General features: G+C 47.1%; 1 protein-coding gene across 1 annotated transcript in view; it reads left to right on the plus strand.

The window, feature by feature from the left end:
- The window catches only part of TOP3B (DNA topoisomerase III beta), a 138,089-nt gene extending 119,416 nt beyond the window's left edge, over nt 1-18,673 (plus strand). Inside the window, exons 15-18 of the mRNA XM_086942725.1 lie at nt 769-918; nt 2,508-2,608; nt 13,908-14,109; nt 18,114-18,673. Of these exons, the coding sequence (XP_086798851.1) occupies nt 769-918; nt 2,508-2,608; nt 13,908-14,109; nt 18,114-18,589 (929 nt within the window). The 3' untranslated portion in view covers nt 18,590-18,673. The remainder of the gene's footprint in view (nt 1-768; nt 919-2,507; nt 2,609-13,907; nt 14,110-18,113) is intronic.
- Nucleotides 18,674-19,110: the final 437 nt, after the last annotated feature.

Here is a 19,110-nt window from a genome sequence, read left to right on the forward strand (position 1 = left end):
AGTTGTTGCAGTTCTCATTATCTGCATCACATACACATGGACATATCTTTCCTACACTCACCCCCTTCTCACCCTCTTGCGTGAAAACAATCTAACAATGGAGTTGATGCCCAAGCGTACTATCACTTGAAAGGTCATGACTGGAAAGACTTCTTCGAAAAAAAACAACTTGCAAACATCTGGACCCAACACTAGATGGCAGGAGTATGCAGAGCATGTGAATCTACATGTCTACATGCTAAGAACAGATGCTTACTGGGTAAGTAACATAATCCTTCTCCCGCTATTTCCTATAAATGAAACCCATTTTGGTACAGCTTGCCATAGTTCATGCTCCACCCAAACCACGCCCAGCATAGTTGGGGGGCCATTTTGTTCTCTGTGCTCTATTTTTTGTTTTCAATGCATCTTAGAAACCTCTGGCAATCTAGCAGGTTAATAAAGTCTGCAGCGGGCGATAAGCTGGCTTTGAGTGAGATCTTCAGCAATGGAATACCCTTTTCAAGAATCTCACATATAGGCACATTATAAAACTCCAGCGCTCTAGTTTATTCACTTTCCCAGTGACACATATACAACATCATTCTTTGTGGTCGTCTATCAAGAAACTTGGCTCCAATATCCAGTGTTGTCTGGAGCAAACAGTGGTTTGAAGAGTGTGCATTAGATGTTGCCTTTAGTCCCACTTACGACAAGATTGCAGTGCTAAGCTCTGCATGTGAAACTGCACCGTGTTTCTATGTGTAATGCTGTGCTCTGTTATCTCAGACTCAGAGCTTGTTCAGCCGACCATCCGGAGCGCAGTGGAGAAGCAACTCAACCTGATCGCACAGGGCAAGGCCAACTTCCAGCAGGTCCTGGATCACACTCTGGACATCTTCAAGCGCAAGTTCCATTTCTTTGTGGACTCCATTGCTGGTGAGTCGCCTTTCCGCGGTCCCATTAAGTCTGGTTCCATATTACTTCCTTGATGCTGTTACCGGTGTGACGATGCAGTATATTTAAAGTAACTCTGATGGTTCTAAAAGACATGTTGGTGTGGGCCACAGGCGCGTGCTGTGGAGTTGGCAGTGTGTGACCACTATAGGGCATTGATACTGCTTTGTACTCCAGAGGATGTGGTGGGATCTGTTTTAGTATCATGTGGACCCCTACGTTACGTGACTGAGACACCCTTTGTGGCTTTAAAGATTGTATATACTTTTGATCTCTATACTCCTCGATGAACTAAAAGGTGATGCTTCCCTCAGTATATGGATCTTGGACTGACTGGAGACACAAACTGCCCTTTTAACAAATATTACCTGAAAATTAGACTCTTCAAGTGACCACTGGAGGGCAGCAAACTCACAGTAACTCAGTATACTCTTTTTGGGCATTGTGTGATCATTTAAATCAGTGGGTCACTTGAGACAATTCTGGATTGTGTGCGAGTACCAAGTTCCCACAAGTTCTACTTATTGTAGTGCCATGACCCCCCTCCCCTACTTATTGGTTTCTGTAAACCATGGTTTCTATGTTTTGTTTTACATTTTCTCATTGCAGTGTTGGGATCAGGGATGGACGGGGATGCCCCAGCTGAAGTCCAGCTTCTAAACCCTGCCATGTTCTCATCCACATACACACCTTGAGTGCTGTGTGCAGAAATTGTTGGTCCCAGTAAAAGTAGCCTTTTAGTTCAGTACAAGTCAAGAATCACTCTGTTCGATTTGATCAAAGCAATCATTAAAGTACGTAAAACCATACAATTCATTAAACTTAAAAAGACAAGAAAATTGGACCATCAAAATCGTAACATCTTAAGAACTTGAATTTAAACCACCTGCTAAAAACCATGACCGATAAAAGCATACGTTTGGTAAAGATAAAAATTGCGAAAACAGTAAAGCTGTACGCACTTGACTAAAATTCATCAGCAATTGCAGCGAACGAATAAAACTATATCATAACCTATTATATATGGGACAAATATAAACAATGTGCAAAGTATCCCGAGCAGCAGCCATATCAAATGTGCACATAGGGAGCACAGAAGTCTTCTGCCTTCCTAAGAATAGATAAGGGAACACATTCAATCGAAAGTAAGTCAGAAGTCTTCAATGATGGGAAGGCATGACTAACGTCACATAAAACTCAATGTCATTCTTTGTTATAACCATGGTGTAATGGGTCAGTGAACAGTTGGTTAGCTCAAGAGCTTCCCCTTTTTCACATGCCTTGGTTGCTTACAAGGGTGACTGGGAGACCCTAGGGCTCACTGGGTCCTCTGCCCATCTCTGCTTTGGCATCACTTTAGTGTTTAATCAGGCTGATGTGTTCCTCTACTGGAGAATCCTGTAGCTGGCAGCGATGCAGCTCGAATGTAGAATGAGGCGTTCCTGTAGGATGCAGCAGGGTAGGTCGAGCCTTCCAGACACGTGAACATCGTATTACAGAGCAAAGGTCAGTGACTCTGAGTCCCCTTGTGTCATGTCTGTGCTAACACCCATCTACCTCCCACCCCGCAGGTATGGACGAGCTGATGGAGGTGTCCTTCTCCCCGCTGGCCGCCACAGGGAAGCCTCTGTCCCGCTGTGGCAAGTGCCATCGCTTCATGAAGTACATCCAGGTACAGTGGCTTCAGATATAGATTTCTGTACTTTATTTGTATTGATGAGTGGGCTGGAAGACTGATATTTTTCTCTGAATTGGGCATGTGGTTGTCGGTGCCAAGCCTCCGCAGAATTTATTTGCCTACGATACAATTTTATGTTGCATATATGATTTGCCCAAGCTGCTTTCTGTGACATTGAACCGTTTCCAGATCTACTGAGCATGTCCTTGTGCACAAATGCCCCATCAAAATGAAACCGGCTCATTAATTGTTTTTTCTTTAAAAGTCACTGTAACCCCATAATAATGACTATTTATGTAGGTTTTTTTTCCAGCAAGTAAATGGTGTCTGTGGGTTTGAATAAGCGGTATTCTTGCCAGATTGATGATGCTCAGAAAGGTCAGAAGGATAAAAGGCTTAGTCGACAATGCGAGAATACAATTTCTTGATCTTCAGGTCTCTGCAATTTTATTTTGTTGATTTGTAGAGTGCTAACTTTCACTTGAAGATCTCTTGGTGCCTTAAAAAAAACGGACTGGTCGCCCCGCGTTGTTTGTTGAAAACTGTGAGGTAGAAAAAGCCAGGAGTTCAGTGTCTTCTTGGGTCTGTTTCCTGACAAACTTGTTACAAGGAGGGTCCTGCCTCCATCTTTGAATCATGGTTTTTGGTACGGGGAGGAAACATGGTCCCATATATCCTAAATAATCAGTAGGGTTATGCCATATGACATGTTTTGATAATGGGATAAGCGTTTGATTGTAGATGCATGCGTTTACAAGTCACAGGATTTAAATATCGCCCACTGCTGCATGGAGAACCAAGGTAAAGCTGCAAGTCTTGTAGAAAAGTAGTCTCTGCTAGCGAGGCCCGGATGGATTTTTGCAGCAGAGTTCTGTATCACAAACACATGCAGTTTGTGTAACAACGTGTTCGAGGCATGTGGGCTGCTGAATTCATATCTGTGCATAGATCGCCGCCTAGTGTTGGGTCCGGATGATTGCACATTGTTGTCCTGGAAGAGTCTTCGAAGTATCACGAGATAGGTGGCTCCTCCCCTGGACTACAGTGCGCATGGGCATCGCCTCCATCCCCAGATTGTTTTTTTCCGCCATTGGGTTCGGATGTGTGTCGGTTCCCTCTGTCGGAACCGATAGTTATTAACTTTCTTCACTCGAGATCAAAAGGTCTTTAGGCTTGGCGCCGGTATCGTTTTCGTTCGGGTTTACTGTTTTCTCCAGCTCCGAACTCTCGCTGCCCTTCCGCGTGCTGTCGGCGCGGACGGGCCTACACGACGCTCCAGACATGGAACGGACTCCGTTTAAACGGTGCCCGGTTTGCAACGCGAAATACTCGCACCTCGACGTGCACCCAGTGTGCAACACTTGTCTGTCGCCGGACCACAACGAGGCCAGGTGCATGGCCTGCTCAAAGTTCCGGTGCAAGAAGACCCTCAAGATTCGTCGGGCTGCGAGACTCCAGGCCAAGCTGTCGGCGCCCCCGCCGGACAACATCTTCGAGGAAGAAGTCGGAGACGACGATGTCCAGCAGGTTTCGGACTCTAGCCCCGCGTCCGAGGGGGAGGCCTATGACGCAGGGGACGAGGAGTTTGACGAAGCCGACGACGAGGTAGGGGACGACGATACGGCCATTGCCACCGTGGGGGATAGCTCCGAGGAGGAGCACCCCCGGACTGACTCAGGGGTCGACCCCCATTCTGCGGCCCAGGTCGAGGGATCGCCTTTGGGCCTTACCCAAGACCCTGTTATTAGTCCAGCAGCCCCGCCTACGAGCCCGGCCACGGACATTTTGGAGGTGCCACTCACATTTACAAAACCGAAAGTGAAGCCCTCGGGTTCAACAGCTCCGGCTTCGAAACCGAAAGTGAAAGCCGTACAGAAGGCTCTGGAGGCGTCAAAACCTAAAAAATCCAAAATGGCCGACAGTCCCGCCAACATGGCCGACCCTAAGGCTTCAGGGTCGGTGCCGAAGGCAAAGTCGTCCGACGCGGCTGCGTCGGCGCCGAAGATTGTCGCGGTCGACGAGCCGAAGAAGGCTTCGAAGAAGCGTCAAGGCGATCCCAAAGCTCTGGCTTCCCCGGCCCCGGCCGTCGGAGCCAAGGATGGTGCCGCGTCGACTCCGAAGACGGTGCCTCTCGCCGACACCACTCCCAAATCTGGGAAATCGAACGAGACGGTCACTCCCTCTCCAGCCTTTACGAAGAAGGTCCAGGAGTCCCTGCAACGGATTCGAAAGGCCGCAGTGCTTACCGACCCTGAGGCTGGGGTGTCGAAGCCCGCGCAGAAGCCGTCCAAGGCACAGACGCCTATCCGCTTCACCCTACCGCCGAAGTCGACGCCGAAGGCCTTCGCTTCGAATCAGGGGGCGGGGGTGCCCTCGAAGGAGGTGTCGACGCCCAAAGCGTCTCAGGTAGTGTCTAAACCTCGGCTCCAACCACTCGCGGAGGAAGAACGTCGTGGAGTCATCATCGACGCCAATACTGGGAAACTGTCCCTCCTCAAAAGGAAAATCACCACAGAGCCGGTGCTGGAACACTTTCGCATTCCTCTAAAGAACAAAAAGGACTCTGCGGGTACTTCAGCGCCTCTGACGCCGGCATCCCCAAGTGACCTGCCGCGTTCCCCAACTCGCTCTACCGCGGGGGATGACGACGAGGAGGAGGTCGAGTACAACTATCCGGCGTACTCGGATCCGGAGGAGGAACATGAACCTTGGTCGGCCGGAGGCGACCCTGAGGACCCGCAGTCGGGTCAGGAACCGCATCTCTTTGCGGCAAAACCTTCGTCAACGGGGGACTCTGCTGCCTTCAACGCGCTAATCGAAAGAGCTGCGGCTAACCACGATGTCGAGCTGCACTCCGATCCTGTGGATGTGGACTTTTTATTTGACACTTTCTCTGTGGCCGAAAAGTCAATCAAACTTTGCCAATGCTCAAGGGAGTGCTCAAGCACGCGCAGGAGGTCTTCAAGGAGCCCACTCGGGCACGTGTCATCAATCCACGCATTGATAAAAAATATAAGGCAGCGCCCTCGGATCCAACATATATCAAGGGACACTTGCCACTAGACTCTTTGGTTGTTTCCAACGCTCGCAAGAGGGCGAACTCACAGACAACTGGTGACGCTCCTCCCCCGGACAAAGAGTCGAAAATATTCGAGGCCTCAGGGAAGCGGATTGCTGCACAGGCAGCTAACATTTGGCGCATCTCGAACACTCAGGCCCTACTCGCACGCTACGATAGGGCTCATTATGACACCCTAGAGGCACTACTGCAGCACTTGCCTGACCAGTACAAGGAGGCAGGGGAGATGTTAATTCAAGAGGGAAAGCTCATCACAAACGCTTCCATAAAATGTGCGCTAGATGTGGCTGATACGGCTTCCAGGGCGATCAACACTAGTGTGTTGCTCAGAAGGCATGCATGGCTTAGGATTTCAGGGTTTAAACCTGATATACAAACAACCATCCTAAACCAGACGGTTAATCCTGACCACTTGTTTGGCCCTGAGGTGGATGCGACGCTTGAGAAAATGAAAAAAGATACAGACACTGCTAAGTCTATGGGGGCCCTTCAATCTCAGCAGTTTTGGGGTGGCTCCTTTCGCCGCTCCAATACCAGAGGCAACTCAAGGGGTCAGGCATCGCAATCCACCCAGTACTATAAAGGCAATACCCAAACCTCATACACCAACAAGGGTAGAGGTGGCTACAGAGGCAACAACATCAAAGGCAGGGGACGTGGAAACAACAGCTCCAGGTCCACCGCCGCCAACAAGCAGTGACGCCTTGTCACTGCCCCCCGACCACACAACACCGGTCGGGGGGAGACTCCAGCAGTTCCTGCCCGCGTGGAGATCCATCACCACGGACAGGTGGGTCAAGTCTCTTATCCAGTACGGTTACTGTCTGGAACTTACCTCCACTCCACCAAACATACCTCCAAGAAGCCGTCCTATGTCCGGCGAGCACTTGCTCTTGTTGCAGCAGGAAGTTCAGGTCATGCTGCAAAAAGGCGCAATAGAGCTCGTCCCACTGCAGGAAAGGGGTACGGGAGTTTACTCTGTACTTTCTAATCCCCAAAAAGGACGGTTCCCTGCGGCCCATCCTGGACCTCAGGCCCCTCAACTGGTACATTCTCTCGGAGCATTTCCATATGCTCACGTTGCAGCAGGTGCTCCCTCTGCTTCAACAGGGGGACTTCCTGGCTACGTTGGATCTAAAAGACGCATACTTTCATATCCCCCTGCATCCTTCACACAGGAAGTATCTCAGATTCACGATCCTAAACCAGCACTACCAGTTCAGGGTTCTGCCGTTCGGGGTCACCACAGCGCCAAGAGTCTTTACGAAGTGCCTGGCGACTGTGGCGGCGCATCTGCGACGCCAGAACGTCCACGTCTACCCTTACCTGGACGACTGGCTCATTCAAGCAAAAACAGAACAGTGCGCCGACCACGTGTCCCGCACCATTCATCTCCTGCACGATCTGGGATTCTCTCTGAACTACCCGAAATCCCATCTCCAGCCCGCCCATGTACGACAGTATCTGGGCGCAACAATAAACACTCTGGCAGCCACTGCGCAGCCAAACTCAGTGAGAATCGCCAGTATCCAAACGCTGATCCAACGATTCAGACCTCAACACTCGCTTCCGGCGAAGGTGTTCATGCAGTTGATGGGCATGATGGCCTCCTGCATCTCCATTGTCCCGCACGCGAGGCTACATATGCGTCCGCTTCAGGAGTGCCTGGCACGTCAGTGGACTCAGGCTCATGGGCAACTGACAGACCTAGTGTTGGTGAGCGGTCGGGCATACAACTCTCTGCATTGGTGGAATCCACAAAACCTTTGCAAGGGCCGACCATTCCAAGAGCCTGTGCCGCAGATTATCCTGACAACGGACGCTTCTCTCCAGGGATGGGGAGCGCATGTACTCCACTACACAGTGCAGGGACTATGGACACTACAGCAAAGGAAGATGCACATCAATGTGTTGGAACTGATGGCAATCTTCATGGCCTTAAAGGCGTTCAAAGTACAGCTGTGCAACAAGGTCGTGTTGATCCGGACGGACAACATGACAGCCATGTACTACATTCAGAAGCAGGGAGGCACACACTCTCCGCAGCTGTCTCATCTGGTTCAGAGCATGTGGAAGTGGGCCATTCAGAGGAACATCTTCCTCATGGCGGAGCATCTCCCGGGCAAGGACAACCAGATGGCGGACCTGCTCAGCAGGCACAGCCATCAAATGCACGAGTGGGAGATACATCCATCAGTACTCCAACCGTACTTCCAAAGGTGGGGTCATCCAGAGATAGACCTGTTCGCCACAAAGGAGAACGCAAAATGCCGAAGCTTCGCCGCCAGATTCCCACACCCGCAATCACAGGGCAATGCGATGTGGATGAACTGGTCAGGCAGATTTGCGTACGCTTTTCCCCCAGCACCTCTGATACCGCTGGTGGCACGCAAGCTCAGGCAGCACTCGATGACTCTCATCCTGGTTGCTCCGACGTGGGCTCGCCAACCATGGTACACCACGTTTCTAGAACTGTCCGTGGTACCGCATCAAAGGCTTCATCTCACTCCCAGCCTTCTGACGCAGAGCCATGGCGACATTCAGCACCCAGATCCGCAACAGCTCAACCTGGCGATCTGGCTCCTGAAGTCCTAGAGTTTGGCTACCTCAATCTTCCTCCCGATTGCATGAACATCATTCGGGAGGCAAGGAAGCCCACTACTAGAGCTTGTTATGCGGCTAAATGGAAGAGGTTCGTCATATACTGTGTTAACCATAATATTGATCCGCTGGATGCTTCCATTCAAAACATCATTTGTTACCTGTTCCACCTGTATCAATGCAATTTGGCGTACTCTTCCATCCGCATTCACCTGTCTGCTATGGCAGCATACCTTCAGAACAGGCAACACCTGTCACTTTTTAGGGTTCCTGCTATCAAGGCTTTTCTGGAAGGACTTAAAAGAGTCATTCCGCCAAGGACCCCACCGGCTCCAGAGTGGAACCTCAATGTGGTTCTTACGAGACTGATGGGTCCTCCCTTCGAGCCACTGCACTCTTGTGAGCTACAGTTTCTGACTTGAAAGGTTGCTTTCTTAGTAGCAATTACATTGCTACGGAGGGTTAGCGAGCTGCAGGCGCTCACCATCCAAGAACCTTTCTTCCAGGTACATGCTAACAGGGTTGTGCTCCGCACTAACCCTAAATTCTTACCCAAGGTTGTGTCTCAATTCCATATGAACCAGACAATTGAGTTGCCGGTGTTTTTCCAAAACCCCGAGACGCTGGCGGAGCGGATGCTCCACACCCTTGACGTTAAAAGAGCCTTGATGTACTATGTGGACAGGACAAAAGATTTTCGCAAAACCAAGCAGCTTTTCGTTGCTTTTGCCTCACACCACAAGGGAAACGCTATCTCCAAAGCTGGGATCGCTAGGTGGATTGTGAAATGCATTCAAATCTGTTACGCTAAAGCTAAACGCACTCTCACTATCCCACCAAGAGCCCACTCCACCAGGAAGTTAGGGGCCTCTATGGCTTTCCTAGGTAACATTCCCTTAGAAGATATTTGTAGAGCAGCCACATGGTCTACCACACATACTTTCACTAAACATTACTGTGTAGACGTGCACTCCAAACAGCAGGCACCTGTTGGTCAGGCTGTTCTCAAGACACTTTTTCAGACTGCTGCAGCTGGCACGGGCGGCCGCCGTTAATGGAGGAACTGCTATGTATTCTATGCACAGATATGAATTCAGCAGCCCACATGCCTCGAACTGCAAATGCTACTTACCAGTATGCATCTGTTCTTGGCATGTAGGGCTGCTGACATTCATATCGCCCACCCTCCTCCCCGACGCCTGTAGCAGCTGCAGTCTTCATATATATATATGCTCAATAGCATGGTCATCACTCACATACTTCACTCCATCTCTGCCAATGGCTAAAAACAATCTGGGGATGGAGGCGATGCCCATGCGCACTGTAGTCCAGGGGAGGAGCCACCTATCTCGTGATACTTCGAAGACTCTTCCAGGACAACAATGTGCAATCATCCGGACCCAACACTAGGCGGCGATCTATGCACAGATATGAATGTCAGCAGCCCTACATGCCAAGAACAGATGCATACTGGTAAGTAGCATTTGCATTTTTCAGAACCAAGTAAACTGCTTCATAATAATCAACTATAGATGGTATGAAACTGTCGAGAGTCTTTATCTTCTGTAAAAAAGAAAAGAAAATAGGTTTCTCCTCCGACTTTAAAGTGTGATAAAACTTGCACTGGTGTCTGAAGTAATCTGAAAGGTCATGTTTTATATGGAGTTAATGTTACTTGTATTTATTGTTTGTAAAGTGCTTCTGCGCTAAAAAAAGCTAAAGAGCTTTGTGGAACCTTGACGATTGGCTGCTGAAGGTGGACAAACCTCAGCTGTTAGACTATCCGAGTGCCACAGCTTCTCTGCTGGTGGACTTTGGGGGCTCCATCAACTTATAAAAGTCACAATTGGAATCTTCGCAGAGCCTTCTTATCGTCTGTGCAGTGTTAAACACTACGTCTCTCAGGGCCTTCCCACCTCCTCGCAGGTTTCAGTATATTCAGCCATATGATTCCAATGTTTTAGGAGGGAGCTACTCTATTCTTAGCATGCTGACCCTTCTGGCTTCTTGCATCCTGTTGATCACCCATGCTCACTGCCACACTCATGCCCTTTACTGGTGTCTCCTTCTTCAGTGGATTCAACACAGGGGCTCACTAGCGGAAACTGTTTGGATAACCCTGGAGGCAATGAAAAGCCCTCAGTGGTGGTCGGTGAGGGACAATCTCAACCATGGGAGAACCTCATTCAGCTGCGACGAAGGTGATAATGGATGCCTATGTTCTAGATTGGGGAGCACACCTAAGGAGCCTGCAGGTTAGAGGATTTTTTTTTATCTAGCAGGTCAGAGGTGCCACATTAATCTGCTTGAGCTGTGGACAATGTCCTTGGCACAGAGCACATTCTTGCCATCCATCCACGGTTGGTCCATTCAAGTTCTCATATACAGTATGACTCCTGCGGCACTGGAGAGAATGTTGACCCCCCCACCCTCTTTGAGGTGCAACTGTCCTACGTTGACGATACCCAAATTGTATTGTCCCTTTCCAACACTGATCATGGCATAGACAAATCCTTTCAAAGCTGCATGTCTGCAGTTAGCGATTGGATGGGAAAAATTGCCTTAAATTAAATTCAGCCAAAACAGAGGTGATGTTGTTTGGGTACAATGTATCCTTCTGGACTCCTTCCTGGTGGCCGCATGACCTGGGAACTCTCCCAGTCCCAAAAAAGGCATCATTCTGGATAATAGACTACCCTACGGAAATCAGGTTAATACAGTAATTTCTTCTTCTTTCTGCGTTTTAAAAAGTATAAAGAAAATCAGTCACCTGATCCCATTTGACCTAATAAAAACAGTACTCATTGTACTGGTTCTCTCCCGCATTGAATACGCCAATGGTCTTCACCTAAATCTACAAATCAAGCTGATGTCCAAATTACAAACTGTGCAGACAGGATGCTCTTAAACGTACTCACATTTCATTCTGCAATTGAAACCCTGAATAAGCTTCATTGGCTCCCTGTAAATAAGCAAGCCATTTTTAAAGCACTTTGCATAGGTTTCAAGGCCTTAGCTGGATCACGCCCGGACAACTTGAAAAAGAACTTTGATGGTACACTCCTGGCAGAACCCTTCGATCCAGCTATGGAAAATAATTAGTGGTTCCCCCTCATCAGGTGGTCTCTTGACTAGACTGACGTTTTATTCGAAACACTACACTACAATGGATTGATTTGCCTCTAGATATAAAAGCTGCCCCTACTATTTTGATCTTCAGAAGAAGTTCAAAAACCTGGCTGTACAGCAAGTAAGTGTGCTCCTCCTTCATCACAGGCTAGCGCCAAAACGCCTCGGGGCATAAAAGCATGCTATTAAAACCCAAAAACCGAATCATATCTGTCAAATGTGTTCTTTTATGCCTATTTTTAGCAAGGGATTACTCTGGATGCAGTTAAAGGTTGCATTTTGGTTCTTTCAGCCTTTCGTCAGCTGGCAGCTCAACCTGTTCAAGTCTGATTCCTCCCTCTCCCTGTATATGCTTCAGTGGGACCTTAACTTGGTTCTTACTTTTCTGCTGGGGTCTTCATTTGAGCTCATGCATGGCTTCCCTTTGTGGCTGTTGACTATAAAACAGTTTGTTGGTTGCCATTACTTTGGCTCGACGTGTGCATGAACCATAGGCATTCTGTGTCTGTCTGCCATCCAGGTTTTTCTCTCCAGGCAAGCTCATTTTGAAGACAAAAGCTTTATTCCTCGTAAAGGTACTAACCCTGCTCCATGTGGACCAGTCTATCACTCTGCCTGCATAGCACTGTCCTCACCACCCTACTAAGGAGGAGGAAAGACTCCACCTTTTGGACCGCCATAGGGCTGTCGGCTATTACATAAATGGGACCTGGAATTTCGGGCTGATAAGCTGTTCATGGCCTGTGCCAGCGCCAAAAAGGACAAAGCTGTCCAAAAGAGGACACTGTTTACATAGATGTTCTTCTGCATTAAAGTTTGCTATGTGCTTGCCAAGAAGGAACTTCCTGAGGTATCAGAGCTCCTTCCAAGAGTGCAAAACAGATTCCTTCAGTTCTGTCCAAAGATATTCCAACTTAAACAACTGTTCAGCTGCGACGTAGGCTTCGATTTACACCTCTACTGAACATCGTTGTTTCGACTTGGAAGTCTGCGAGGATGGCCATCTTACAAAATCTTTGCTGCAGGATTTCCTCACGTGGCCCTCTCCTCAAACCCACCACCAAAGAGGTACAATGCTGTGGTATTGATAGACGAGAAATTTGCAGGTAGAAGTATCTATCAAAAGAACAAGTTACTTCCCATCAGTAAAGCTCACTCTAGTGGATACTCGATCTACCGGCAGACTCCTCACAGATCCCGCCCACCTTCGCCTTCTGAGGGGTGATTTTAGGTATAAAAATCATAAGGTCCCATGTTGGTGTCTATTACACCACATAACCATCAATTGTCTCTGCTTGTGGGGCTTGAATAAAAAACTGACTAGGAACTGCTGTCCGCACATTCTGGGCTGTGTCTTTATGGCTCTGCTGATGCCACATCTGAACATGACATCGAGACAGAGCTGAGCGTCCCCTACTGGAGCAGGAGATCTGTTGAAACCTTTCCAGATTTAAGATGTGGGGAATATACCAGCAGATAGAGTATCCATCAAAAAGATAATCGCCGAAGGTAAGTAATTTGTTTAGAAGTGAGAAATATTGCATGTTTGATGAATGACCATGACATTTGAATGCAGACCAGTGGAGGTAAAAAGAGTTGTTGAGTAGTCTTGCCAGGTGTAATGTTGGCAATTGCTTCATGGAAATAACCCTCGACTTTATTTAGGAGCTCTCAACTCAAGTAATATGGAAAATATTGAAGCATAGAGATACAATGCATTACAAAATGTCATGTATGTTATGTACACTCAGCAGATTGAATTAATGACTTGTGTATATATATTTTTGTTGTTGCAACTCCCTCTTAAGTTGGGGGTTTTATCCCTTGTGCCACTTTTGCTTACTGGTACAGTGTTTTTCAGTGCTGTGAGGTTCTGTGTTTTAGGCTAACTTGGACTTGCTTAACAGTACATAGCACGTTGAGAGCAATCCTCACACAATTCCTGTGGTCCTTCCGTATGCGGCATTTGTTGGTTGTAGAGAGCATGCTTGTCCACCTTGAAAGATGCTCAACGTGGGACATCCAAACGGAAGGTGCAGAGTATTTAGGTGCAATAAAGGCTTAATGTAGAAAGAATGCACTGCTCTTTGGAAGCAGTACTCCTGGGATAGCAGTTTATCTTGAATATTTACGAGACTGCAAGAAGAAGTGTGTCAGGGCTGTTCAGCCCAGGAAATGTAATGCAGATATTATCTGAACCCAGCCATGCTGGCTGTCAGTGTTTGGTGCAAGCTTCAATATTGTAATATTTTCTTCCCTATAATTTGTGGGTTATTTAATAGTGTGAAATATTAAAGTCATTATTATTAATATTACATTTAATAGCACGAATACCCTCTCCTACTATCAAGTGTTTGTCCTGATCACATGGTGTAAAGATAAGCAGGAATGGTTTAGTTAGTGACCACAACAGTATGTTCCCATCTACAGAGTGCGTGTTCCTTACAAAAGGCCTTTGTATCACTGCTTCTCTTCTATTTCCAGGCCAAGCCGAGCCGTCTTCATTGTTCTCACTGTGACGAGACTTACAGCCTCCCCCAGAATGGCACCATAAAGCTGTATAAGGAGCTGCGCTGCCCGCTAGATGACTTTGAACTGGTCCTGTGGTCATCTGGCTCACGAGGGAAGAGCTATCCTCTGTGTCCATACTGCTTTAACCACACTCCCTTCCGGGATATGAAGAAAGGTACAGCTTCTATACATTCACCTATAGAATAGTCAGTACTTTGGTACATGATCGCCTGTTCCTATAGACATTAAATGCTCTTGTGTATCCCCCTGTTGAGGTTGTGGCTTTAAAACCAATGCCATGCATGTCACTTATACTAAATCACTTTTAAATTACATTTTCAACTTCATAGTGTTTTAAACAAAAGAATAAGCTTCCCTGCTGAAACTGGCCAGGAAGGACCCTTAAACAGTGAGCCAGAAACAGATTAAGTTGCTAGAGATCATTTGTATTAATGAAAGCGAATACACTTGAGGCAGCTAATTCCTATGTGTGCTTTGTGGTCTCCAGTCCAGGGTATTTGCAACAGTGCTGCTGTATATAACATGCTTTACTCACTCCTGCCTTCTAGAGTTGTACCCGTAGCTTGCAAGTTGTTTTTCTTTGAAGTAGCGTTGTGAGGGGGCTTGTGATACCTTCCACAATGCACCAGGACTTAGATTTCCCCCCCAGATTGTTTTTTTATTTGACATGCTGCTGTAGAAGTGATATTTTCAACACCGGAACCCCTACCCTCAACACTCGAAGGTTCTGTGCAACTGTCAACAACTAATGAACCAATTCGGCCAAAATATTTGGGGCTAGGTCATATGAGAATGACTCGTGGGGGTGGGGCAGAGGAACTAAAGAGAATACATCTTTTAAATTCTAAAAACTGAGCCTCCGCTCCAGGCCAAGAAATAGCCCTGAGAGAGGCATACTGTAAGCCCCAAACTGCCTCTAAAGAGGCCTTGGCAGTCTGTGTCGCTACTGCTCCCGTGCCATCCCCACCCTGAGCCGGTCTCAACTCCGGAAAAGCATCAAGACCCTGAACTTGAACCTCCACCCTGAGACACCCATTTGTATCCAGAGAATATACACTGCCCATCTCAGAACCAACATAGACTCAATGATAGAGATCCACTTCTAAACCAGCCCCGGCACAGAGCGAACCATCATCATCAGCAGCAGAAGGCAAAGGCAAGCAGCCTAAAGTAAGACAAATATAACAATATCTATCTGTCTATCTCCATTGGCCAACCTCATACCAGGAAATGTTGTCTCACAATTTCCAGGAAGACAAAGCCTAGTTTGTCTACACCACCGCCCTCACCTTCACCTACACATGTTCAATCAGACTCTGACCAAGATGCCGCTGCAGAGAACCAGAGCCCTAAAGGAAACCAACAACCACAGATGATGGAGATGGTCCATGATACAATTATAATGCTGATCTAGCAGATGACCAATCTTTAGAGCTACATCCAAGCAAGCCATCCCCAGCAGACAGTACCATTGTTTACAAAGCAGTCATCAAGTGTGTGGCGGACCATCACAATATGTGGTAGAGGAAGAGGATGAGTTCCTCACTGCGATGCTGCAGAAGACCGTGTTCTGTCCAGTTTCTGCTGATGTTCAAATGCTTTACCAAAACTTCAAAGACCCAGTCAAAGTCAGAGGTACTATGCTTGGGGTCGGAAAAAAGCATAGTTTAAAAAAAAATACCCAATCTGCATCAGAGATCATGTCCCACCAGATTCACTTGTTTTACATACTGCACTTCTACAGAGGTTTCAAGCTGGGTACAGGGCATACTGCACAACCAGACAAAGAAAGCAATAACATCTATGCTACAGGCAGGGGGTCAGCTGTGGGGACTGCTATTCAGTGGGGCACAGTCAATTCTGCAGGGTTGCTGCCAAGGTATGGCAGATACCACAGGAAAGAGATGAGGACTTAGTGAAGCACATTCCGCATGTTTACAAAAAGTGTTGGAAGAAGCTTATTCAAGAGAAAATAAAGTGTGCTTTAGATGCAGCTGACAGTGCCTCCAGAGAAACTCACATCAGCGTTGTCCTGTGACATCATGTCTGGCTGCCAGCATCTAGGTTCCGACCAGAGGTACAACAAAACATTCTCAGTGTACCCTTCCAAGGGAGCATCTATTGTGTTTCTTCCCACAAGTAGACTCCATGTTGAAAAAGATTATAAAATATATGAGCACTTCAGACATCATGGGGCACTCAATACCCAGCCTACAAAAATCATGGTTTTGAAGGCAAAAAGCACATGCTGGAGCCAAGTCCATGGCCACCTCCCTTCACTTAACGTACTAACCGCAACAGACATTTTAGGAGGGTTCATTACCTAAGCCGTCATCTAAAGTAACCTTTCTGGGCAATACGTTGCAAGGCAGCATCTGCTGCAAGGCAAGAGCTGCCCAAATCAAGGGTCGCCTCTACCTGTAAATACTGACCTTCCTCACATTCTCCCTGACTCAATACATGTATGGGTAGCCCCTTAGGTTATACCTTCCACAGTGGGAGAAAAGAACCTCAAACAAGTGGGTACCCTTCATTGGCGCTCACAGCTAGCATACAGAGTTCTTTGTATGCCACCCAAAACTCTACCACAAAGGCACAACCTAAGCAGAGATCACCAAAAGCTGTTGCCAAAAAACACCACACAAGCGGGGAGTCTATTCCCTGCACTTTCTCATCACTAAGAAAGGCAGGATGTTGCTGTTAATACTCTATTTCCGCCTGCTCAATCAGTACAACATGTTAGACACATCAAAATGACAACTCTCCAAAACATTCTACGGCTCTGCTTCAGGGTCTACAAAGTGACACTATCTCAAGGATGCCCACTTCTACATCCCCATTCACCTGACAAAACAGCACCTCAGGTTTGCGGTAAGTGGATTGGATTATCAGTACAACTGCTACTGTTTGGTGGTCACAACAGCACAGTCAAGCCACCAAATGCTTGGTCGTAGTATCAGTGTATCTTTGCTGCAATGCCCATCATGTCTTTCCCTACCTGGGCGATTGGCTGGTAAAATCAATATCTACTGTAGCAGTTTTAAAATCGAGGACATCAGTCAGTCAGAGTACTAGTAATTAGAACTCAGTGAAAGGCCCTAAAAGGGTGAATCCTCTTAGAGTGCTGCAAGTTCCTTCAACTGACCTGTATAGTGTTCTTACATGGCTCAGGAGTGCCATTTGAGCTATTACTATCTTGTGCACTGCAGCGTTTTCATGGAAAGTGGCCTTCCTCATTGCAAACGCTTCTGTTTTTAGTGAGAAGTTGGCCTAACGGTATAGGTGCCATTCATTCAAGTGCACAACAATTGGTTCGCCCTGAGAATACACCCTTACTTTCTTACCTGCGGCCATTCCCCACTTTCCATGTCAACCAAGCTATTGATTTGTCAAGTTTTCCCCACATCCTCAGTCAGTTGCCAGGTATTCTACATTCTTGCGAGTTTCATTAGACCGACTGTCAAATGTATTCAAGTTTGCTTTGCGAAACCCAAGCCCACACCACAATTTCTGCCAAAAGCACATTCCCTACAATAAAGGGAGTCGATATGTTTTTTCTATGCAACATTCCACTTGCACAAACATGTTAAACTGCAGCATGGTCCACAGTCCTCATTTTCACATGAGACACAAGTTGAGGAAACTGTACTTCAAACTTGCAAGCCGCCAAATTGGGGAAACGTGTACAGATTTTTAGTCTCTGCAGCGGATGTGTGCTACAGTGATACATGCGGCCCACATTTTATTTTACATAGTATCCAGCTTGTAAAGCCATAGATTCACATTTGCCCTCCCACCTCTTCAAATGTGAGCTTGCGCTATGAGGTTTTAAACAAATATTATTATTTAAAGTAGTATTAACATGTCTACATCAGTACACATAGACTTTGCTGCTTCACATCTACTTACACTCACTTGTATGGGAAAAACACAATCTCAGGCATGGTACATTGTGGGTTTTAAGGAAGATATGAACATCTAGAAACTTCAAAGAAAAACAACTTGCAATCCCGGCATCCAACAGTGGATATCAGGTGTGTGGAGAGGAGAGCATGTTAACCTAGAGCACTACAAGCAGCAATCAGATTGTTACCAGGAAGTACATTTTCCTTCTTTCATGCTAGATCCATAACAAGTTTTGTTTCTATTTTATTCCAGGAATGGGATGCAACGAGTGCACGCATCCCACGTGCCAGCACTCGCTGAACCTTCTGGGGATTGGCCAGTGCGTGGAGTGTGAGAATGGTGTGCTAGTGCTCGACCCCACCTCTGGCCCAAAATGGAAGATGGCCTGCAACAAATGCAACGTCATTGTTCACTTCTTTGAGAACGCTCACAAGGTGCGGGTATCACCGGAGAACTGTGAACTGTGTGATGCTTCGCTGGTCATTGTGGACTTCAACAAGGCCAAGTCGCCTCTCCCTGGGGACGAAACACAGCACACTGGCTGTGTCTTCTGCGACCCAGTATTCCAGGACTTGGTGGAACTGAAGCATGCAACGATGCGACATCCCATGCACAGGGGCGGCCAGGGAAAGCGGCAAGGCCGTGGGAGAGGGCGCAGGCCAGGAGGCAGGGGGAACCCCAAAAAGCCGAAAGACAGAATGGCGGCTCTAGCTGCATATTTTGTGTGATAGGGCACCAAGAAAAGCATCTGGCACTTTGGTGTTTTTTTTGGGTTTTTTTAAAGAAAAAATATATATTCAACTAAAAACAAACTCTAAACGTTGTCCTCATTTTCAAGAGTATATTTTATAAATTCATGACAATTGTTTGTTTAATGCTTCATGCAGCTGTCTCTTCAGCTCAGCTTTTTCTTAACATTTACACACCTGGTCAACTTCAGGGCTCATTTTCATTATAAAACATACATAAACATACAAATTTAAACAAATAGACATTTGTTTCAAACGGGAGGCATGTCTGCATCATAGGTTTCAGGTGGACATTGCTGCACTAAGCACCCAACACGGTGACCTGTAATGCTTTCCCGTTATACAGAGGTTCAGAGAGAAATTGAAACCAGAATTTCTACACTTCTCAGTACAACTGTTATGAGTGACAATCTCTTTACTGCTTAATCCATTCAGCATGGTGTAAGTTGGTCTCAGTGGGCTTGTAGAGGCACTAGATGCCTGCTTGAGGCCTGTCTAGT

The sequence above is a fragment of the Lissotriton vulgaris genome, chromosome 11 (assembly GCF_964263255.1).
Source record: "Lissotriton vulgaris chromosome 11, aLisVul1.2, whole genome shotgun sequence".
Lineage (NCBI taxonomy): Eukaryota > Metazoa > Chordata > Amphibia > Caudata > Salamandridae > Lissotriton > Lissotriton vulgaris.